Source organism: Galeopterus variegatus, unplaced genomic scaffold, assembly GCF_000696425.1.
Source record: "Galeopterus variegatus unplaced genomic scaffold, G_variegatus-3.0.2 Scaffold6365, whole genome shotgun sequence".
Lineage (NCBI taxonomy): Eukaryota > Metazoa > Chordata > Mammalia > Dermoptera > Cynocephalidae > Galeopterus > Galeopterus variegatus.
The window spans coordinates 4,486-28,406 of NW_007732476.1; the positions used below are offsets into that span (position 1 = coordinate 4,486).

At 39.3% G+C, this 23,921-nt stretch overlaps 1 protein-coding gene across 1 annotated transcript in view; it reads left to right on the forward strand.

The window, feature by feature from the left end:
- Window positions 1–645: 645 nt before the first annotated feature.
- The window catches only part of LOC103606191 (protein unc-79 homolog), a gene marked incomplete at both ends in the record, with an annotated part of 122,513 nt that continues 99,237 nt past the window's right edge, over window positions 646–23,921 (forward strand). Inside the window, 11 exons of the mRNA XM_008590782.1 lie at window positions 646–875; window positions 2,875–3,046; window positions 4,724–4,954; window positions 6,884–7,074; window positions 7,681–7,804; window positions 9,779–9,919; window positions 12,025–12,246; window positions 14,529–14,756; window positions 19,101–19,242; window positions 22,191–22,270; window positions 22,355–22,503. Coding sequence (XP_008589004.1) covers window positions 646–875; window positions 2,875–3,046; window positions 4,724–4,954; window positions 6,884–7,074; window positions 7,681–7,804; window positions 9,779–9,919; window positions 12,025–12,246; window positions 14,529–14,756; window positions 19,101–19,242; window positions 22,191–22,270; window positions 22,355–22,503 — 1,910 coding nt within the window. The remainder of the gene's footprint in view (window positions 876–2,874; window positions 3,047–4,723; window positions 4,955–6,883; window positions 7,075–7,680; window positions 7,805–9,778; window positions 9,920–12,024; window positions 12,247–14,528; window positions 14,757–19,100; window positions 19,243–22,190; window positions 22,271–22,354; window positions 22,504–23,921) is intronic.

The window sequence follows — 23,921 nt, forward strand, 5'->3', positions numbered from 1 at the left end:
TGGTGTGTCGCTGTGGTGTCAGTTGACGTATTCTTTAGGTCCTCATAGAGAGAGCTCTGGTGGGAGTGGAGGGGCCTGCACTGGGGCCAACTTAGCGCAGCACAACCCCCACCTGCCCTTGAAGGCAGCAAGGACAGACAAGCTGCAATGGAAATCTGCTCTTCAAGTGGCCGATAAAATAATTTTGAAAGCGTTTATTCTGGGAGTGAAAATTATTTCTTTCCTACTTTGATTTGCGGTGATGTGCTCTCTCTGGACCACTGTTCTAGTTTTTTTCTTTATATTTCTGCTGAAAACTCTTGAAACATTAACTTGAAATAATCCAGAAAGCCTCCCCCCTTACTTCTGTTCCCCCCATAGCTGAGGTGACTTTACAGATGGCTTTCCAACACAGTTTTACTGATATTTAGAGCATTTCTACCACTCACACCAATAGAAAACACTTCTTCTCCCTTTTATTTTTAACTATGTCTGAAATCTCACTACTTAGAGGATAACCTGCATTTTGGAAACTAGTGGCACTTTAGAAATGTGGTGTCACTTTAGATGGCCCCTTGAGTTTCCATTTGTTCCAGTTCTTAGCCAAGTTTACCTCGGTGGTCAATTTTAATTAATTTCCCTTTTTTTTTTTTTTTTTACTTCTAGAATTGCAGTTCCCATGTTAGAAGAGCAGTTGTCACCTGCTTTTCAGCAGGGTGCTGTGGTCGTCACGGAAACAGGCCTGTTCGGTACTGCAAAAGATGTCACTCGAATCATCACAGTAATGAAGTGGGGGCTGCTGCGGAGACCCACCTCTATCAGACCTCCCCTCCGCCCATCAACACCCGGGAATGTGGTGCCGAGGAGCTGGTCTGTGCAGTGGAGGCGGTGATCAGGTACCACGCGCTTTGCTAGTAGCTTCCCCTGAAAACATCACCTTCGCTTTGCACTAACCTTTGCACAGTGAGATGAGTAAATTTAATCCAACTTCAGATGCCCTCAGCTTAGCAGTTCATCTTCCCACAACATTGCAGTGATATTTTAATTCATCCATTCCATATATGTGTGTGTGTGTGTGTGTGTGTTGTGTGTATAAATCAAATGTCTGTTATGTGTCTGGCACTGTGCCAGGCACTTGGGAGACAGAAGGGAATAAAATACAGTCTCTGCCCTCAAATTACTCATGAAAATTGAATTGCTTGAAAAATTACTTGAAAATTGTAATTGTGGTCCAGTATTGTGAGCTTAGTGATCGCATGGAGTGAAGGGGTCTCAGGGGAAAGAGGTGGAGGTGCCAATCGGAATAAGGGGTGGGGGGGATGCCTGGCTTGACTGAGAGCAGCATTAGCCAGTCAGGAGGAAGGAAAGGTGGCACGCACAAATTACCTGCATAGGAACAGCAAGGTGCCGGCAAACTCCGAGTAATTGGGTGCTAGGGTGAACCATGAGGCTGTGGGGTCAGAGAGGGCCAGAACTTGCAGGCTGCTGTTTTTTCCCTTCTATCACATGACAGAGAAAGCAGCGTGATAACCCCTAGACTTATTCTCTTTTTGTATACTTTTCATTGAGGCAAGATTTTTAAAAATTAAATAAATAGTATTAGAATATAAGTTTTTAAGGATAAGTGTTTTTTGTTTCTCTCCTCCCAATTGCTGACATATAGTGGAAATGCAATAAATATTTGTCAAATAAAACATTATGGAAACTTTGGAAATAAAAAAAAAATCAGCCATATTGCTGGGCCGGCCTGGTGGCGCACTGGAGAGTGCGCTGCTTGGGAGCATGGTGGCGCTCCCGCCGAGGGTTCGGATCCCACATACAGACCGGTTCCCGCTCACTGGCTGAGCGAGGTGCGGGCGCAACACCGAGGGTTGCGATCCCGTTACCGGTCAGTAAAAAAAAAAAAGAAAAAAAAAAAAAGGAAAAAAAAAAATCAGCCATATTGCCATCATCATCATCATCATCAGTTTTGCATGTGTTCTAGATTTATTCATATGCGTGTTTTATTTATATAACTGTAATCACAGTGTATCTACAGTTCTTTTTGATGTAACATTAGACTGTTAGCTCTTTTCCATGTTGTTGTATAGTTTACATATTTATCATTTTTTAGCAAGTACATAATATTCATGTAGATGCAATTTATTTTCCTCCACCATTAGATATTTAGATTGCTACTACTTTTTTGTAATAGATTTTTTATAAATAATAGATTTCTTTTATAATTTATCAAAGAATAAATATTTTTGTGCATAGTGCTGTTTCTGTATTTTTTATTTTCTTAGGGTAGGGTGGATTATCACATGTGGGCTGACTGGCTCAAAGGCGTATGAATCTTTATTGGCTTTGACACATTACCAAATTGCTTTTCAAAGCATGTATTTGAGTTTACAATGTCAGCAGTGTGTATGAAGTTGCTGATTTTTGCTGCACCATTGCCAACATTGAGTATCATGTTTTGAAATTGTTACTTGTTTAGCAAATTGAAAAAGGCATCTTCATAGCTTCACTTTCAGGTCTTTGCATACCGGATACTGAATATTTTTCCACTTGAGTACAAGTTCCTCAATCTCTCCTTGTATCACGAATTCGCTATCCACATAACCCCACGATAGACATAGGGGAACCATTGATTTATAGTGGGATGGTTGGTGGACCAGAAGTCAGAAGGCATCTGTTCTGCTCGACTCTAATTCATTGGAGGCATTAGCTTCTTTGTGCCTCCGTTTGTTCATCTTTTAAATGGGAATGCAGTAGGCTTCCTGGTATAATGCCTGCCAATTTAAAGGAGAGCAATCCGTGATACTGAGTACTTGTGAAGTACTTGCTGTAAATAGCTCGTGATCTAGAATGTGTTTTTCCGTAGTCTAACTTGAAATCACCCCTCTTTGGCAGCTTGTTGAAAGAAGCCGAGTTCCATGCTGAGCAGAGGGAATACGAGCTGAATCGCCGGCGGCAGCTGGGCCTCTCTTCCTCTCACCATTCCCTGGATAATGCTGACTTTGACAACAAGGACGATGACAAACATGACCAGAGGCTGCTCAGTCAATTTGGAATATGGTTCTTAGTAAGAAAAAGATGTTAACTATTCAGTCTCTTATTTCTCATTCCAGGATTGCACTGATGTGGAATTTTTCCTTCTCTTTTGAAAGGAGTAAATAGTGAAAAATGAACCTTAGCAATGGGACTGTGTACTCCAGGGCAGGAGCTCTCAACCCGGGCGCCACATTTGATTTACCGAGGAAAGCTTTTAAAAATAACAATGCCCAGATCCCATCCCAGAATCTTGGGAATCTTTAGAAAAGCTCCCCTGTTGGTTTTAATGAACAGCCAGGTGTTGAAACCTACAGTGCCAGGGTCTAGACTGGTTCAAATGCATGTTTTTGACAGGAAACGAATGGAAAAGTTGCTAGTGTATATTGTCAAATACTGAAGTCAATATAATTTATATATAATTCATGTCCCATCATCTATGCACATGAAATTTTTCTTGAAAGTTCAGTCTCTGTGGAGTTTTTTGTATATTTCTGGCAAGTCTGTGTATGCCAGAGAAATTATAGGCAAACTAACACAAGAAATATGATTGTAATTGACAGATTCAACTGCAACATTCATTCAGTAGAGATCAAATCTGTACAGATCCAAATTCCTAAACAAGCTGAATTTACCAGTTCTTCAGAGAAGCCAGCAGGCTTTTTGTTTTTGCCCACTGGAGACATGGGTTAAGTCCCCATAGTGATACGTCTTTTTTATCATTGCCCGTAGTTCTCTGAAAAAGTCTTTATCAAATTGAGATTTAATTGTCGATTTAGCATGTCTTGCTTCTAGAACTTATTATCTAATGACATAATAGCTACTACTGTGAATAGCTACTACTCTTTGAAGGTGGAGATAGTGTTTTATTTATTTTTTGTATTCCTAGTCCCTGCTACAATGCTCAATAAAAGATTATTTCAGAATGAATGATTGGGCTGGCTGGTTAGCTCAGTTGGTTTGAGCGTGGTGTTATAACACCAAGGTCAAAGGTCAAACATTTGGATCTCTGCTGGCCAGCTGCAAAAAAAAAAAAAAAAAAAGAATGATTGATGTTTTAAAAAGTCTCCTTATAATGTGGTGAATTGGGAGGCTCCGTGGTGTCAAAATTATTACCGATACAAAATTCTTAGTTAAATCTGATTATTTTAGAACTGAAATGGATATAGATTATTTTTCACTGAAGATATTGACGGCTTAACTTTTTAAAAACATTTATCTAGGGCTGGCCCGGTGGCGCACTGGAGAGTGCGGCGCTTGGGAGTGCGGCGGCACTCCCGCCGAGGGTTCAGATCCCATGTGGAGACCGGTTCCCGCTCAGTGGCTGAGCGCGGTGCGGGTGCAACACCGAGGGTTGCGAGCCTGTTGCCGGTCCCCGGTACGGGCGTTGACACCGAGGGTTGCGATCCCGTTACCGGTCAGTAAAAAAGACAAAAAGGAAAAAAAAAATTTATCTAGTACAGATTATGTAATAGATTTCTTGGCAGAAAAAATGCTTATTGGAAGGTGAAATCTTGAAGGAAAATTATTTTTGCAATCATGTGTCCCTGTAGAGAGGAACACAGTTTCTAGATAAGTGATCATCATTTATGAAACTGCCTGTTTCAAATGGATTATCTGGGACTTTTTATTTTTTCTTTGCTTTTAAATGTACATGTAATAATTTTGTAAAGATGAATGGAGGCTGAACAAGGTTTTTATCTGCCTTAAGGTGAGCCTTTGCACACCGAGTGAGAACACACCTACGGAAAGTTTGGCCCGGCTGGTGGCCATGGTATTTCAGTGGTTTCACTCCACGGCATATATGATGGATGATGAAGTTGGAAGTTTGGTGGAAAAACTTAAGCCTCAGTTTGTTACCAAGTGGTTGAAGACAGTCTGCGATGTTCGCTTTGATGTCATGGTCATGTGCCTTCTTCCCAAACCCATGGAATTTGCCAGGGTAAGTGGAGGTCTGCAGCCTGGACCTTTTTAGAGATGAGGACTTGTGGGAGAAGCACTATCATAGCCATTAGAGTGTTATCAGTGTCTGTAGAAGAGGAGCATCTCTCCTTATTTTAGTTAATATAGCTAAATGAGTTTAGTTTTAGAGTTTTAGGTGATGTGCTGCTTTGATGTTGATCTGGGATAGGGAAGAATGGAAAGATGAACTTGTGAGGTGTCTTTAAAAATTTAAGGGAATGTTCTTTCTTGACATTGCTGAATATTTTGATTAAGAAACACACAACGGCAACAAAAGCCTTTCTGTGAGGTTGCTAAAGCTCAGTCCTTTTCTGGCTTACGTTCTTTGGAAAGGCTACCATTCATCTAGGGGAAATTATGGTGGTTTCTCACATATTTCTAGATATGAAATACCAAAAAGGTTCAGGGACTGCCAAAATGCTCTTTGTCCTCTGGCTTACAGGACAAATTTCTCTGTGCTTATCTTTTTGCTTTTGCCTCAGTGGGTCACAGATTTCAGTCAAACGGCTGGAAAGAACCCATGTTTCTTGAATATAGTATAGTTTGTGTTTAGCCCGGAAAGGTGGATGCCCAGAACCAGCTTTTGGCAGCAATAACTGACATTTTTTCAATGTATTTTCTAAGTTTTACTATTATTTGTGATTTTTTGTTTTCTTGCAAAGAGGTCTTGAGGCCGTTTTCAGTTTAAAACTGTGCTAAGATAGGACATTTGAGGATAAAACAGAACACAGATCATCTAAAGGGGTAGCTTTTATTCAGTTTCCAGGATTCAGAGTGAACTGTGCATCTATCGAGGTATACTTCTTTCTTCTTTGGTGCCACCTACTGACATTCATAAAACTGAATTTTTGCGTATTGGAAATTTCCCATTTCCTGGCGTTCTTTGAATGTGTTGATATGTTTTCTATTATTGTTTCTTTTGGAATAGTGAAGGATTGGTGTAATCTGCTTCTGGAAGATGAGAAGAAATGATTACGTTAGGAGGAAAAACTTTTCCAACCTGAGTCCAATTTTGGGGGCCTGCAAATTAAGTGACAATAGACAGATTAATAGGAGAGAAGACAAGGTTTATTTATGAGTACATGTGGGAGTACTCAGTGATGAATTACTCCCAGAATAGCCAGAGATAAAAGATTTATATACCAAACTTCACAAAGGGTTTTTGCTGGGCTTCAGTGAGAAAGTATGCAAAGTTCTGTGAGGCTTTTTGGTGTTAATGGAGCTGGGCAGGCACTGGACCGTCTCCATAGCAGCTGAATTCACAGGAAACTTTCTTTACAGGGAGATTAATGGAGGTATATTTTCTGGAGTCTTTGCTTTAGTCAGATGATGGAAGTTCAGATAATATTTCCTTCTGCATGTTCTTTAGCTGAAATGCTTTCACTTTAAAATAATCTTTATATGAGCTCTGGGGGTTTGAGTGGATCCCCACATTTCCCCTGTCTGAAATGCCTCTTGAAGTTTTGCATGCACACACACACACACACACACAGACGCGCGCACACACACACAAGAAGGGTTTGATTGCTGTGGAAAGAAGGCTCAGGTTAGAAATTCTGAGGTAAGAGATCTGCAAAGGGGGAAAAGAGCATAGATTAGAATGAGGAAACAAAAAGAAAAACAAAGATTAATGGTTGGTGTAAATTATAAACCTAGCTTCTGAGTCCAGAGGGCAGCCAGTTGAGATGATTTATAGATGTTGAGCTTGAAGCATCTTTAGATGGTGGAGTGAGAACATTAGTGTCACAGTCATGGTTATTTCCCAGAGCAGAGAAGATGTGGATGTTTGGTGAACTTCCTGAGTAGCCCAAACTGTTGTCTTTATCCTGTTTCTTTAGGAAGTCCTTGAGTATAATTGTAACAACTGTGTTTTATTCTTATCTCCTGTGGCTATGGAAACTCCCATCAGGTTGGTGGTTACTGGGATAAGTCCTGCAGCACAGTGACTCAGTTGAAGGAAGGTCTCAACCGAATCCTCTGCCTGATCCCCTACAATGTCATCAATCAATCTGTATGGGAGTGTATTATGCCGGAATGGCTGGAAGCCATCAGAACAGAAGTTCCAGATAATCAGTTAAAAGAATTCAGGGAAGTATTAAGGTGGGTAAGTAGTTTAATGAAGTCACTGTAATTATAATGATACCTAATACTTATTGAGCACATACAGTGTGCCAGTTACTCTGCTAAGCATTTTGTATAATCTTACTTACTTTTTAACAATCCTATGGAGAAATTAGAAGCCCCCAAGTGAAATAGCTACTATAAGATGATTTGATACCATCGAGAAAAAAAAATTTTGTTCTTGTGTAATAATAAATAGATACAATATATTGTTTGTTTGTTTCAAATATAATTTATGATTGGTGGGATATGGTGGGAAAGTGCAAAGGGAAAATGGTTTTGGATGCTGGGGAGAAACTCTAATTCCTTAGAAATGCAATTCCTTCTGTTAAATCTAATATGAGTATAAACACTAATGTTATTAACAGCCATAGGAATTATTTATAAGATACCTATTCCAGTGATGTAAACTATTTTCTTACAATAAAATGAGGCATGCTAATAATAATTCAGAACACAAATTAATCTAAAGGGTTTAGCTCCCTGAATGGGGTAGAGTTAGAAATACTTTGGTGGCATCAGTAGACCCATTGGTCATTTACATGATGCCCACTGGTCATTTACTTTTGCTGCTCTGCTTTCCAGCAAAATGTTTGACATTGAGCTCTGTCCTCTGCCTTTTTCAATGGAAGAGATGTTTGGCTTTATTAGTTGTCGGTTTACAGGATACCCCTCCTCTGTGCAGGAGCAAGCTTTACTATGGCTTCATGTAAGTGAATGATACTTTTTATTACTTTGGGCAATAATTCTTAGCCTACGAGTTTTTTTGATCCCTGGGTAGAGGTTATTGCAAAGAGTCCGTAAATCCCTATGTTTGCCGAGGACTGTCTATGCATATGCACAGATAAATGAATAAAGTTCAAATATATGTAGCTCCTGTTATGGTTAACACAATACAAATTCATACAATAGTATTACAGAATTCATAGTTGCTTTTGGTCTTTATGTATTTTTCCATCAATGGACACTAAAAATGTAATAGCTATCTTGAGGAATTCTGATAAATCTTTGATATTAAACAGGTCCTTTGCTTGGAAAGGTTGGGAACTACTGATTTAGGGAGTCGTTCATGCTGTTCCCTCAGCCTGGAAAGACTCCTATCTCCATTTGTGAACTCCAAATTAACCTTTAAAGTCCAACTCAGAAATTACCTCCTCTGTGAAGTTTTCTGCTCCTTCACACCCCATCTTCCCATCAGAATTCACTGTTCCCTCTCCCAGTGTTCATGCAGGTTCTCTGTGTGAATGCTATTCTGTTTCGGTCTTGTGGTTAGTTTTTGTCTGTTTCTCCCATATATGCTTTGTATTTAGTGGATATTCAATAAAAATTTATTAAATTGAATTGAATACCTGATAAAAAATTTGAGCATTTTTTCAGAAAATGATGACAGAATCAATGTTTAGATTAACTATGGGTATAGATACCCATTCTGTGTCACACAAGAATGTGATCCCATAAGCTCTTCAAGTTGATTGAGCATTTTTTCAGAAAATGATGACAGAATCAATGTTTAGATTAACTATGGGTATAGATACTCATTCTGTGTCACACAAGAATGTGATCCCATAAGCTCTTCAAGTTGAGGCCTCTCTGGCTTCTTAACTAAGGAACAATATTTCTCACAATTCACAAAGAGTAAAAGGACTGTTTTTTAAAAGTCACCTTTGGGAGCCTGAATTGTAACTTCTTTATCCCCAAATAGATCGCAATATTTCTACAGATGGCCAGGTGTTGCCTCAGTTACTCAGATACACATCCTTTAAGCTGTGTCATCCGAGGATGAGCAAGCAGGCTATAAACCTCTGTCTCTACCATAGCTAGAGCAGTTACAGTTTACATGTCCCGTGGACCAGGCTTTGATACAGCTTTGGTTTGGAGATAGAGTGCTGCAGTTGAAGGACGTTTTAAAGCCCTAGTCTAAACATTTGGGGACTCAAATGGACAGTACAGTGGTTGGAGTTGACTCATTTGTTAATTAATTGGGGAAATATTTGCAGAACTCCTATATGCCAGCCACTGTCATAGGCGTTGGGAAAAAAATAGGATAAGAAATGATCTTTTTCTCATATTTCCTTTCTTCAAGAAGCCCACAGTGGGAGTGATAATATTAAATAATTAAATATAACAAAAGGTGATAACTGCTCTAATAAAGGTATATATTAAGTACTAAGAAAGCAGAAAAGAGGGATGGATTAATTCTGTTGGAAGAAAGGAGGCATCTATTTCCAGAACATTTATTACAGATAAGGTGACTTGATTTTGGCATAGAGAGTCACTGAGCTTGTACCAGAGAGCAAGATTGGATGGGGTATTCAGATCAGAGTGGGGATGGACTGGAGGAAGATTGCTCACAGTTTATACTAGTCCAGGAGAAAGGTAGTGAACCAAGGCACTAGCAGCAGGTGTGAAGAAGAGGGGACAGCATCAAAAGAAACTTAGAAATTTTAATAGAGAGAACATGGTGACTTACTGGATGCTGGGGTTGGGGAAAAGAGAAGGTTCAATATTGCTTTGATTTTCTTAGTGCTAAGATTTGATGATGACTGTGCTGATAGTCAGAATATGTGTAAAGGTAAATGTCCTTGTGTCCAGTAGTTTGCTTTGGAAAAAAATGTTAAATGTAGTTTTTTTTGAGTTTTAAAGTTTACATGTTTTTTGGGGGGATATATGCCTTTTTCCTCAGGTATTATCGGAGTTAGATATCATGGTTCCACTTCAACTGTTAATAAGTATGTTTTCTGATGGAGTTAATTCTGTCAAAGAACTTGCAAATCAAAGAAAATCGAGAGTCAGTGAACTGGCAGGGAACCTTGCAGCTCGAAGGGTAATTATTGCCATGACTGTTCTTGTCTTACTTGTTAAGATTTTGAAAACTCTTGTCAATTATGCCAGGCATGAAAGTAGCATCATAAGAGACCTCTCTGGAAATGCTTTTTCATCCCATCTCACTCTTAATCTTTTAATCACATTAAATAAGAAAACATTTATGTAAGATGTGTTTGGTAGAGTCTGTAACCAGTAAGTTATTGAGTTTTCATTTTCTTTTGAATTTTTTTGAATTTTAGTTCTCACCCTTGATGAAAGGAAAAAGAGTAGCTTTTTTGGTAATATTCCATTTTGGGGGGTCTCCTGTTGAATGAGAATTCTTCATCAGGTACCACGCAGATCAGTGCTTTACTTTGAGGGTAAGGAGTCTAGATGATTTTTTTTTCCATTATGTTTTGGGAGGACATGATCTACTGGGGGTGACTGTGAGCAATGCCAGCACTGTGAACCATCTGAGCCCTTTTACTGACCCCTTTGCACCTTTGTGGATAAGAAAAGTCAGTGTAGTCTGACTGAAGTGAATAAAGCTGTTGGAAATTTTTGATAATTTTTCTATGAAAGACCTGATAGAATTTCTCCTGATGTACTGACATTCCCAGACCATGATTAGGTCTGGAGAGGTTGATACTCAGGGGACGATTGGCAAGGACCGTTCTCAACTCTCTCCTCGTCAAGCCTCTTCTGCAAAATTTTCTCCACTGTACACCACAGGCCCTCAGCTGTGCTACCTGTTATCCAACAACTAAAAACATAACATGATTATGAGATTATAGTTTGTATTCAGTGCTTTTTAAAAAAATCATTGCATCTTTTCTCATCTGCCTGATAGGAACCAGCTGCCAACTGTTTATGTTTTCTTTCTTCTATGACCTTTAAGATGACATTACTTGTACAGCATTTTATTCTGTGCAATGTATTCACAGTGAACAATACCACAGAACGTTTGAGGGAGGGAAGAACTTATTATCCTTATTTTACAGCTATTTGACAAGCACTTACAGTGAAGTGGAGTGACTTCCCATAGACAACACTATCACTATCTGGGTATTCTGGTTCTTAATGGGGTACTCTTCCTCTTTACCTTAAAAATGGTGTTTGAACAGGTTTTTGGTTACTAAAACATAAGAGAGAAAATATGATTTGAGAGTGATGTACATATATGTCAGTCAGGATTCTGACACAGAATCCCAGGTAGTTAAATGAAGACCTTGATGGAGATTCTGCCGATAGAGTGATGGGAAAGGTTAAAGGAGCAGTAAAGGGTTGATGAGGCACCTAAAGTCTAACAACAGTCCAATAGGAAACCATTATACCCCTAGGGCAGAAGGAACAAGAAAAAGAGTTTCCGGAGCCAATTGGGAGCTGCAAGTCTAAGGAAGGGCTTGCTAGAGAGACTGTAGAACACTGGAAATGCTGCCGTAGATGGAGCACCACAGCAGCCGGGGTGGGGAGAATAGTCCCCCTCTCTCTCCTCCAGTGTCAAGTCTTCTGCTGGTGCCTCCCATTGACTGAAGCCAACTGAAAGCCAGGGGAGACTCAGTCCATAGCGTCCCTGGGCATAGAGCAGGCTAGAGAAGGGCAGTAAGGGTCTGGGGTGGGGCTGGGATGGGCAAATGGAGAAGAACCAGGACAATAGGTTTGACGTGCATTGTTTTCCCATGATAGCTTAATAATTGTAATCCCCAGAAGCTATTCATCTTTAACTAATCATGTCAACCTGAGATTCTGGGCTTATAGTTCTAAAAATTATCTTGCAAGATTTTACTTTAGTAAGTTCTCATTTTTTTATTTTTATTTTTTTTTGGTTAGGATTTTCAGGAGATTCAGACAATCTAGGTTAACTGGAAATGTTTGATGGGATGAAAAATATAATGGCAAAGGCTTCCATTCTTCAAGGTGCTGATGTTTCATTCCCTGACAATTTGTCAGAAAGTTTGGGTGGTTTTATTCTTATTTTTATATTTTGAGAGGATCCATATGGCATTGGCTAAGGAAGGAAACCAGTGTGATAGCTGGAAATACCTTTCATAGTCCCCAGATATTTCATATACCCATTAGAGCTTCTTTGAGTTCATTTATATGTGTTGACATTCTCTCTTGTAGGTGAGTGTTGCCTCTGATCCTGGTCGGCGAGTTCAGCACAACATGCTGAGCCCATTTCATAGCCCTTTCCAGAGTCCATTTCGGAGTCCCATGCGTAGTCCGTTTCGTAGCCCTTTCAAGAATTTTGGACACCCAGGTGGAAGGACTATTGACTTTGATTGTGAAGATGATGAAATGAATCTAAATTGTTTCATCCTCATGTTCGATCTTCTCCTGAAGCAGGTAGCTGAAGCATGAGCTTCCTTTAGTTCAGAGGTGAAGAATGAGCGAAGGCACTGTATAGTGATTCTTTCCACATGTTGGGCATCTTCTTTCTTACTGAAATGATGCAGCATTACTCAGGACATTTTACGAACTCTTTGGGAGAGGTGAAGAATGAGCGAAGGCACTGTATAGTGATTCTTTCCACATGTTGGGCATCTTCTTACTTACTGAAATGATGCAGCATTACTCAGGACATTTTACGAACTCTTTGGAGATTTCCCAAAGAGTCTGAAAACTACTTGTGGGCATATCTGCAATGACATTGACATATGAGAATGGATTTGAATTTTAGAAACACCCAGCATCATTAGAATTGATTCTGTTGAATATATTGGATGAACAAAGTGGATAATACTATTGTTGGGAAGAGCAAGGTACAACTTTATAGTAATGGGGCTAATTTTAATATATTTTATAAATTGATTTTTGAAGGTAATTTCAAAAGCAAAATTTAAAAAGTTTTGATCAGGAGAACATTTCTTCTTAACTTTTTATTTTGAAATAATTTCAGATTTGCAGAAAAGTTGCAACAATAGTACAGAGAATCGTCAAATACTCTTCCCCAAATTCTCCAGATGTGATATTTACCACATTGATTTCTCCCTCTTTCTTGCTCTGTGTATGCATGAATTTTTTAATGAATCATTTGAGAATAAGTTGCAAACATGATGTTTCTTTATCCCTAAAAACTTCAGAATATTTTCTAAGAAAATAAGGAGACTCTTACGTAACCACAATACAGTTATCTAAAACAGGAAATTAAAAAAGGAAAAAAAAAAAGAAAAGAAAAGAAAGAAAAAACAAAAAAAATCAGCAAATTAATATTGTTTTAATACTATTATCTAACTTAAAGAAATTATTCAATTTTTAAACTATGATGTAATAAGGCTGGCTGGTTAGTTCAGTTGGTTAGAGTGTAGTGTTATAACACCAAGGTCAAGGGTTTGGATCCCCATACTGGCCATCTGCCAAATAAATAAATAAATTGATATAATAATATTATATTTACAGCAAAAGAAAAACAATTATTTTTGATCCAGGAACAATCCAGCATCACTCACTGTAATTATTTCTCCTGTTTCCTTAGTCTTCTTTAATCAAGGACAGTTCCTCAGTCTTTAATTTTCATGTCCTTGACATTTTTGAAGAGTACAGTCCAGTTATTTTGTAGAATGTCCTTCAATTCAAGTTTGTCTAATGTTTTCTTCTGAATTAATTTGGGTCATGTGTTTTTGGCAGAGTGACCACAAATGTGATGTGATGTCCTTTGTAGTGCATTATATCAGGAGGCACAAGATATAATAACATCCCATTACTGGTGATAATAACTTTCATCACTTGGTTAAGGTGATTTCTGTCAGGTTTCTCTATTGTAAAGTCACTGTTTTCCCTTTTGTAATTAATAAGTAGCTTGTGGGGAAATACATTAAGACTATGAGTTTTCCTGCTTCTTACCAGACTTTCACCTACTAGTTTTAGCATCGATGGATGATTCATGCTTGAATCAATTATTACTATGATGTCTGCCAAATGATAATACTTTTTAATTCCATCATTTCTTCTCAACTTATTATCTGGTATTCTACTGATGGACCATTTTTCCTTCTCTCCCACTTATGTATTTATTTATCTACTTACTCCCTCATGTACCTATGGATTCTTATTTTATTCAGTGGATTATGATCTGTTACTATGATTATTTATTTTGATGCTCATGTTGTTCCATATTTGGCCAGTTGGAGTCCCTTCAAGCTGGCTCCTGCGTTCTTTTGACATGTCTGCATCATTCTTTGAACACTTCCTTAATTTCTGGCATGATAAGATGTTCCAGACTCATCTTATATTTTCCTAGCCCCAAACCTGGAATCAACCATTTCTCTAAGGAGCCCTGGTTCCTTTTATTGGATAATGGTATTTAGAAACCAAGATCTGGACACTAGATGAAGGATAGCATTTCTAAAATGTGTAAAATGTCACAAAGTGACAAGCTTAAAAAACAACTCTCTTTTAAATGTCAGTGATTTAAAAATAATTCCCATTACTTTGTATTGTGTTTATATTCTTTTTAGAAGAATCCGTGGATAGCAATATGTATTCATGGTCTTAAAGCCTGTATTGTCTTTAAATAATTTAATATTGCTATCAGTTAGTGAAAATTATCCCCAAGAAGTACGCCAATGGAATATTGGACAAAAGGATCAAACTTCTTTTTTTTTTGTACTTTTTTCGGTGTCTTTCAGATGGAGCTACAAGATGATGGAATCACGATGGGTTTAGAGCACAGCTTGTCAAAGGACATTATTTCTATTATAAACAATGTCTTCCAAGCCCCCTGGGGGGGCTCTCATACCTGCCAGAAGGAGGAAAAAGCAATTGAGTGTAACTTATGTCAGTCTAGCATTCTCTGCTATCAGCTTGCTTGTGAACTCCTGGAGAGACTAGCTCCCAAAGAAGAAAGCCGGCTGGTGGTAAGCAGTTGAAGAAATGAGATGACCTATCTGTAATAGTAATAAAGACTGCAGTGCTGGTGTAATGGAGCCTTCCTTCAGTATTATCTTATGCTCCATGCTGGCTTATATGTGAGACTGTGTTAAAAGAAAGTTTTCCTGTTGCTTCTGCCAACTCTGGCTCCAGGAAAGGGATGTGAGATCAAGCTACACAGTACAGAATTCTGTCAGGTGGCTTGAGTTAGGGTTGTAGCACCTCCATTCATACAGTTTTTATGAATACGAAGTATTACTGGGTATTCTTAAAAAAACTTTTATCACAAAGGTGTATTACAAGGTTTCAATAATAATGAATACTATGAAATACACATATTAAATATTAAGTAAGTAGGTTGTATATGGACACTAAGAATTCCTAGGTAACCTCGGTTTATAAAACCCATTGACTTCATCAGCAATCAATAAAACCTTCGTTCCTTTTTCTGGTTACTTTCATTTTCTTCCTTCCAAGAAAGTTGTCTAAAGAATGAAGAGCTAATATATGCCACACTTTAGCTGATCCATACATTAGCTATTCTCTGTTTAGTCTGTTTTTAAAATCTAAGACATACACGTCACCAAAATGCCCTCAGAAATCACAGGTAGATGAACCTGAATGATTTGAGCCAGAATTTGTCATTGCTTTTTCTTCCTTTCTCCTAATGTTTGTCTAGGGTAGGAAGTAACTTCTTTAAAAAAAAATTTTTTTTGAGTTATAACATGCAAGCAATAAAGTGTTTCTTCACATTCGGCCCGTTTGAATCATTAGTCCTACCTTTCTTAATATAACATCCCTGTAGATTGCTTTTTCTTCCTTTCTCCTAATGTTTGTCTAGGGTAGGAAGTAACTTCTTTAAAAAAAATTTTTTTTGAGTTATAACATGCAAGCAATAAAGTGTTTCTTCACATTCAGCCCGTTTGAATCATTAGTCCTACCTTTCTTAATATAACATCCCTGTAGTGTGGTCTTTTAACATAGTTATTGAATACTTACTATAAAACAGTCAAATCTCCCTGTTCCGCTCACTCCCCAGCCTCTGGTGATCAACATTATACTCTCTGCTACAATGAGTTTGATTGTTTTAGATTCCACATAGAAATGAGAACATGCAGTATTTATCTTTCTGTGCCTGGCTTATCTGACTTAGCACAATGTTCTCCAGGTTCATCCACATATGATTTGTCAATATACAGTAAAATAAATTTATAGAAATGAGAACATGCAGTATTTATCTTTCTGTGCCTGGCTTATCTGACTTAGCACAATGTCCTCCAGGTTCATCCACATATGATTTGTCAATATACAGTAAAATAAATTTTAAAAAACCCACAAAACCAAACAGAACCTGTCATAATAGATGAGAAAATAGAAATTAAAGCCAAGAATGTTAAAGTCTAATTAGGAAGAGTTTGAACAAGGTAGCTATGGGAGTAGCGAGAAGGGACAACGAATGTAAATTAAGGGTGTGCTGAGGTCAGGAAGGTCTTCTCGGGGGAGATGACACCTGAGCTTATTTATACCTAAAGGAGGAGTGGAGTTAGCAACAGGCAGATAGGAGGAGAGAAAGGAGGGGTGATGCACTCAGAAAACTGCAAACAGTTCGGTGTTGCAGGGAGGAGGATGGGAAAGCAGTGGACGCTGAGTTTGGAAAGATAGTCTTAGTTTTACGTTCACATTTATTAAGGGCACTGTCTGCCAATCTAGGAAGTTTGGCTTGTGTCTTGGAGACAATGGGGGAATCCTGAAGACTTTTCACCAGGGAGATGATACAATTTCATGAATTTGAGAAACTCATTCTGCCAATGAAGAGGATAGTTTGGAGGATTTGAACTCTGGGGATAGGAATCCAATCTGAAGGCTAATGCAATCACCCAGGAAAGAAAATAGGGAAGCCTGTCCTGCAGCAATGGTGGTGGCGATGGAGAGAAGGGGTAGGCCTGAAAGATATTTAGGAAAGAGAATCAACAGTGCTTGATGTTTAGGTATGGAAAAGTTTAGGATAGATCCAAGTGAATTGAGATGGGTTTTAGACATCCAAGTGGAGATGTCACACTCCTGGGATGTGTGCATGTGGCTCTTGGGAGGGGTGGGAAGGAGGTCAATGTCTGCAGTCCTGTGCATCCTGTGGTAGGATGTATGGAGTAAGAAGGGAAGAGTGCTGAGGCTAGAATCTGTGAAGCACCAACTCCTAAGAGGGAGAAAGGGGAAGAGAAGACCAGAAGTAAATTGAGAAAGGCCAGAGATGCAAGAAAAAAACTGAGGGAGAGCAGTAACTCAGAAACAGGTGGGAGACAGTGTAGAAAAGGAGACAATAGTTAATCATGCCAAATTTTGAAGAGAGGAAAAAGAAAAGACTGAAAAGAGCCCAGAGGATTCTGAAATTAGGGGATCCCTTGGACCCTTGGGGGTAGCCACAGACTAAAGAATGATTCCAGTAGTTTGCAGTTTGAGAACAGGATCAGCTAGGGAAGTGGCTACGTGAACTATTGACTTCTCTTTCGAGAAGCCAGTGAGGAGGTGAAGAGACTGGATGGATGGGCGTGTCCTGAGTCACCCTTAACCCTGCCCCTAGCAGGCTTTCTTTATTGTGTCAGTTTTGACAGGGCTGTCCCATGAAACAAAGGGAGAAATAAGCATAAATGTGGAGAAGCCGAGCACCGAAACAACCCTCCATGTGCATAACGTTCTTGACATTTGTCACGTCTTAGAACACGTGGTCTCCAACAGCGCTGTCCCATGAAACAAAGGGAGGAATAAGCATAAATGTGGAGAAGCTGAGAGCACCGAAACAACCCTCCATGTGCATAACGTTCTTGACATTTGTCACGTCTTAGAACACGTGGTCTCCAACTGCCAGCCACTTTAGCTGTTCCGTTCTCCTCCTGGGACAAGTGGAGGACAAGAGGGTGGGCTGGAGACATGAAGGATCAGCTGGCAGGAGGCTCGAGCTAGTTTGCAAGACAGGCAACACCAGTCCTGCTGTGTGAGAGGACAGTACCAGAGGCGTGGGTTACCGGGTGTGTGCAGAGGAGTCAATATGCAGCAGGCGCCTTTTCACCCTATCAAATGGTGTGAAACCCAGCTGATGATTTGACTTGGGGTCTTTTCACTAGGATGGCCTAGGAAAGGTATTTTTCAAAGCTCTCCCAGCCACCGTTTTAGCACTGGTTTCATTCTTCCTGGGGTCATTCTGGTATTCTTTGTATCCTTCTTGCTTTGAGCTGGCTGGCAAATACCTCTTGAAAAAATGTTATGGGCTAAAGTGTTAGCTAAAAGAGGAGAGTTTTAAAAGAGGATATTTGAAGATGGAACCCAAAAGAAAGAAAAAAGGTGGAATAGGAGAATAACTAGAGGTAGATATTTTAAATGATAGCCATATCTAGTGCTCTCTCTCTCATTTTTTAAATAAAAAACTTCTCTTCCCCCCATTTTTGCAGCTTGTTATATATGTATAAATATAACACATAAAGTATATAAATGTAAATATATATAAATGTATAGTGTTAAGTATATTCACATTGTAGTGCAGCCAATCTCCAGAACTTCCTGATCTTGCAAAACTGAAAATCTATACCCATTAAACAATTTCCCCATTCCCTCCTCCCCCCAGCCCCTGTTTCTATGAGTTTTGCTACTGTAGATACCTCATATAAGTGGAATCACAGTATATGTCCTTTTGTGTCTGGCTTACTTCACTTAGCATCATGTCCTCAAGGTTCATAAATGTTGCAGCATGTGTCAGAATCTCCTTTCTTTTTAAGGCTGAATAATATTCTATTGTATGTATAGACCACATTTTGCTTATACATCCATCTGTTGGTGGTCACTTGGGTTTCCATACCTTGTTCTTTAACTTTCACGTTATGGCAATTTCTTGCTCCTAAATATTTTACGTCCCCAGACAACCAGTATTTGTATTTTAATATATCTCTGTGAACCCCTTATTATCCCCTTCTAATTAAGATCTGTTATTGAACAAAATGTGCATGAGTGGGAGTCACTTGGTGACAGAGACACTGAACTCAGGGATTTAATCAGAGGTGGGAAGGCAGGCCTAGGAAGATTTGATGGTATTTTTGATATTTTTCCATATTCATTTCAGGTGAAAGCAAATGTTTGAGCAATGGCTGATACAGATTTCCCTTCACTGTTATGAAAATAAGCTCAAGGCTCTTCTGAGATGGTGCCGTTGCCCTCCTGGGCTGAGCAAAGGGCCTGGAACACAGCAGACACTCAGTCTGTCTCTGCTGAACTAAGCCAACCCCCACTTTACGTCACTTATCCCTCAAGGGCTGCTCATCTGGCTGTTGTCCTGTTTGTTTCAGGAGCCCACAGACAGCCTTGAGGATAGTCTCCTTTCTTCCAGACCAGAGTTTATTATAGGTCCCGAAGGAGAGGAGGAAGAGAATCCAGCAACCAAGCATGCGGAGAACCCAGGCAATCGCACTGAACCCACAGAACATGCTGGTAGGTGAACTCTGGATGACGTGAGAGCACAGCGTGCACATCCCAGTTGGCACAGGGCCTGATGTTCAGAGCCTTGGTTTCTTAGGTTAGTGTCGACTTAGGCAAGTTCAGACCTGGCTTTCTTAGTATAGACTTGTGCAGATGAACCATTTCCACCACATTATGAAGTGAACAGATCCGTTCTGGTTCCAGGAGAACAAAGTTCACTGAGCATCTTCAGTGCATCAGGAGCTTATTATCAATAAAAACCCATTGTGTTAGTGTAGAAAGCATCACCTTCCTACTTACGAGGCATTGTGTTCTCTATGAACCGAGGCTGAATGGCCAAAGCAGAGGTTGCTGACAATCTCGTCAGCCACTCAGGGCATTTGGCCAGAGCAGAGTGTTCTTGGAAAGAGGCCACAGAGCTTGTGCTCATGCCGCTTCTGCGCCTCAGGGGCTTGGCTGGGACCCTGGATGGGCTCACCATGCACAATTGTTTTGGTTGTGCTCAAAGGCTAGTTGGCCTGGCTCCTAGCCGGGTGGAAGGATGGCTTCTTTTCTAATTTGCTTAAAGGCTCTGAGTGGGTGTATTGGGGACAGCAAGATGACAGGCAGGCTCAGGAATCATACTCTAGCTCCTCACATTCTGGAGGCATTTAGTGAATTTAGGATGTGACCCCTTGTGTCCCTGGGAAAGCCTGATTTCTAGATCTAGACAGTGGTACTCTGGAAATGTGTATAGGACCTGGGGCAAATTTGGGCAGTTTTTTTTTTACCTTCCTACTTACACTGTCCTGAACTTTTAGAATAGCTTGCTCTTGGGAGGCCCATCCCAGAATTGGGAAGCACGGGCTTTACATCAATCCTTCAGTGCACAGCATGCATTATTAGGGCACTCCTGTGGGTTCATTGCAGCTGCTGGTGTGTCTTATTCAGAGCAAAGTAACTACATCATTACTATAAAATTCTTGGTCAGAACTAACTACTCCTACACAGATCACATAAATGGTCAAGTGAGCATGAATATCTCTACTCACACTATCTAATGCCATTGAAACTTAGAATTTGAAGGAACACCTGAGATGATCTATTCCATTGGTTTTCAACGTGTACTTCCTGGAGTTGTAAAGGCTCTGTGTTATTTCCCTTGAACTTCCTTAATTGTGGTGACAATTGGTGGGAAGAGGAGGCAAATGACAAAGACCTGGGCTCCCCATCCTACTTCCAACAGAATGCTCTGACTTGCTCTATTTCATAGATTGGAGTCCTAAGTAAGATTTTCTTTAAACAAAGTATTCCGCAGAAAATTTGTCATCTGCTGATCAAGTTCAGCCTTCTTACTTTGCACATGAGGAAAGTAAACCCCAGATGGGTTAAACAACTTGCCCATGGTCCTGTAGCTTGTATTTTGCATTCACAATTTATGCTTTATACATAAATGCTTCCAAATCTATAATGGAGCATCAGAATCATCCGAAGGCACAAAGCACAAACAAGACAAATGAGATCCACTCTTCCACGCCTGGTTCTGGGTGTTCTGGAATGGGGGCCTAGGAATTAGAAATCCTAATATTGTACAATGAGTTAATGGCAGGATTGGGAGGAGAACCCAGGTCTCCTGGTTTACTTAAGATCAATTAACTTGCTTTAGGCACTGCAGCGGCTGAGGCCCAGGCCCAGGGTTGTGTTTCTATCAGGCACCAATGTCTAAGGGAAGCAAGGACTTCACTTATGTAACTTGTACACTTTCTATGTAAATATATTTTTTAAACCTAAGATAGCACACAAATCAATTAACTGCCACTTTTATTTGTAGTAACATTTTATCCGAAAAATGGTTAAAATGATTACTTCAGGCTCCTGTCACAGCTTTGGCCTATTTTCCTGCTTCTGCTTTCTGCTGTCTTACAGGATGCAGTTGTAAATTGTCCCCTCAGGGAAGCCCTGTCAACTTTCCTCCAAGACCGTTGTTCTCTGCTGCTCAGAGACTCGACCCTGCTTCTCTGCTCAGACCCTTGACCCTGCTTCTGCTCTGTGCACCTTCAGGCAGAGTGATCTTGAGCTCCTCTGTCCTGGAACCAAGGGGTGATCTGTCGACACACGTTCAGTGATTTCCCCTTCTAGAGAATTTCCTTTTTCTGTACTTTGTGGCCTAGCACCTATTTCTTATAGCAGTCAGATATGTCTGCCATTAAAAATATATTTAGAACTTTCACATTGAAGAAAACAGAGTAGAATGCTAATAACAAGCATTTAAAATTCATTCGAGTGGAAGATCCCCAATAAACTGTTTAGTATATAGACCAAGAGGTTTGACTGCCATTGTCTCTGATCCTAGGAATTGCCAAAACTTAATAATGGTGATTTTAGCACATTTTAAACTAGTTTCCACATCTAGTTAACTTGTGAATCCTTTTCTTTTGCATACTTCATGAACAATATATTGCTGCCCCCCACCCTGGGTGCAAAGGCTTTAGAGATCCTCCCAAGAAGATAAAACCATGAGTAGTTGTTCTCATCTGAATATGCTCAACTTCAAAATGCCCCCTTTTGCATGAGTTCATGGGATAAACCCCTCCTTAGGTGCTAACATGACTTGAATGCCTCTCTTTAATACTTTCTTATCTCCCTTTCAACTAGGAAGGCATGCCTAGCCAGGTTGCAGGTCCCTTCAGGCAGCAACCGACTAACAGCCCACAGGAGAATTGGACAGGGAGCCGAAGACACTGAGAAGCACTGTAGAAAGGAGAAACCGAGAATCCTAAATTTAGATTTCCTGCCCTTGCACAATAGAAGGGATATATGCTAATTTGGAGAGCAAATAAAAACATTACACAAACATTTCGTAATACTTGTACATTCTATATCTAGTTTTTACTCCTCTTGGTTTTATGATCTTGCTCAATTGATGAATGTTGGAGGAAAGGAGGAGTTAGGCTAACCTTTGTGTAATTATTTCTTCACAGCAATAAAGAATGATACTGAAAGAAAATTTTGCTACCAACAGCTTCCAGTAACACTGAGACTTATATATACCATTTTCCAGGTATATTTTCTGAAATCTTTGAATATTCGGCTTAGTAGCATTGCTGTTTTGGATAACTCAGTAACCATATGGTTCTTTCCATAGGAAATGGCTAAGTTTGAAGAGCCAGACATTCTTTTTAATATGCTCAATTGCCTGAAGATTCTCTGTCTGCATGGAGAGTGTTTATACATTGCTAGAAAGGATCATCCTCAATTTTTAGCCTACATTCAGGATCATATGTTGATTGCAAGGTATGTCTTCCTAATGGTTTACTTTTGCTTGTTTATATTGTAGGCTTTAGTTGTGAAAATTAAAGTTAAAATAAGACTTATTAGTTCATTTGTGGTTATTTTTCTTAGCCAAGACAGCCTAATTGCCTATGAGAACAACTTTTCTTTTATTTGATCTAATTTTTAAGTATGTCAATACAAAGAATGATAATTTTTATTTGCCAGATACTGTAGAAATAGAAAAGGTAAAATAAGGATTATTTTATGACTTTCACTTGTTAGATGGCTTAAGAATATAGAAAACATAGAAAAATGTCAACATAAATAAGTAAATATTAACCTAGTGTGATTGAGTAAGGACTTACCCACTTACCTGAAATGGAGCTGCTAATAGACATCTAAAATCTCCCCATATATTGTCTAAGTTATTTTTTCGAGACTGCTGGGGCTTTTTGAGAATACTGATAAAACATTACCTTAGATTTACAGTGTTTCACTTCCTGAGAACCTTAAAATAGCTCCTGCAGTCTTCCTGGAAGTAAGAAAAATATTATTCTTATTTTATATGTAAAAGGATAAGTTGATAAAAAAAGAAAATATTGGTTCAGATTAACTTGGTGACAAAACCAAGTTGAGGCTTTATCTGTCTTTATTCATTTTGTTCATTTATTTATTCATTTATTCAACAAATATTATGAGGGTTTACTACATTCCTTATTATTCTAGGTACTTAGGGAATTTGCAGTCTAGTTTGGAAGAGGGTAAATATTACATATACAGAAGGTGACTACATAATTTGTTATTCAAATTGGTCTAGGTTTGAGTGTGAAGAGGGGATGGTCTTCATAATAATTCCAAAACAATAAGCATAAGTTGGATGGTCTTGGAATAAACTAAGATACATGGTTGCCCCATGTATGTATAAGTCATTGTCAATCCAAGAAAATGTAATAAATGATTTTCAAATAGTTCAGAGGTGGAAGAGATCATTTCTGGATTAATGATTGAGGAAGTGCTCAGAAGCAGATACCATATAGAAGGGCATTAAAGTAATGGTAGAATTTTGATTGGTAGTGACTTGAGATGGACAGGGCATGTTGTGGAAAGCGGAAATGTCAAGAACGAACAGATGTCAGAGGTGGAAAGAAAGGGTAAGAAATGAGCAGAGCATACTTAGGTGATACCAGGGTTTTGTTTTTTGCCGGATGGTGTAGTTTTAGGGGAATTAGGGAACATGGGGCTGGAGAAGTAGGTTGGGACCCAAGTGTGAAGGGCCTCAAAGATAGGGACTTTATCTAATGATGTTTAGAGATCCATGGACGATCTTAAAACAATGAACAAAGGCAGAACTGTGCCTTAATAGAAGTATGGAGAAAAGAGAGCTCCTTTGAATACCACCCACATGTGAGGGAGTAAGAGCATGTTGCAAGAGCTTAAGG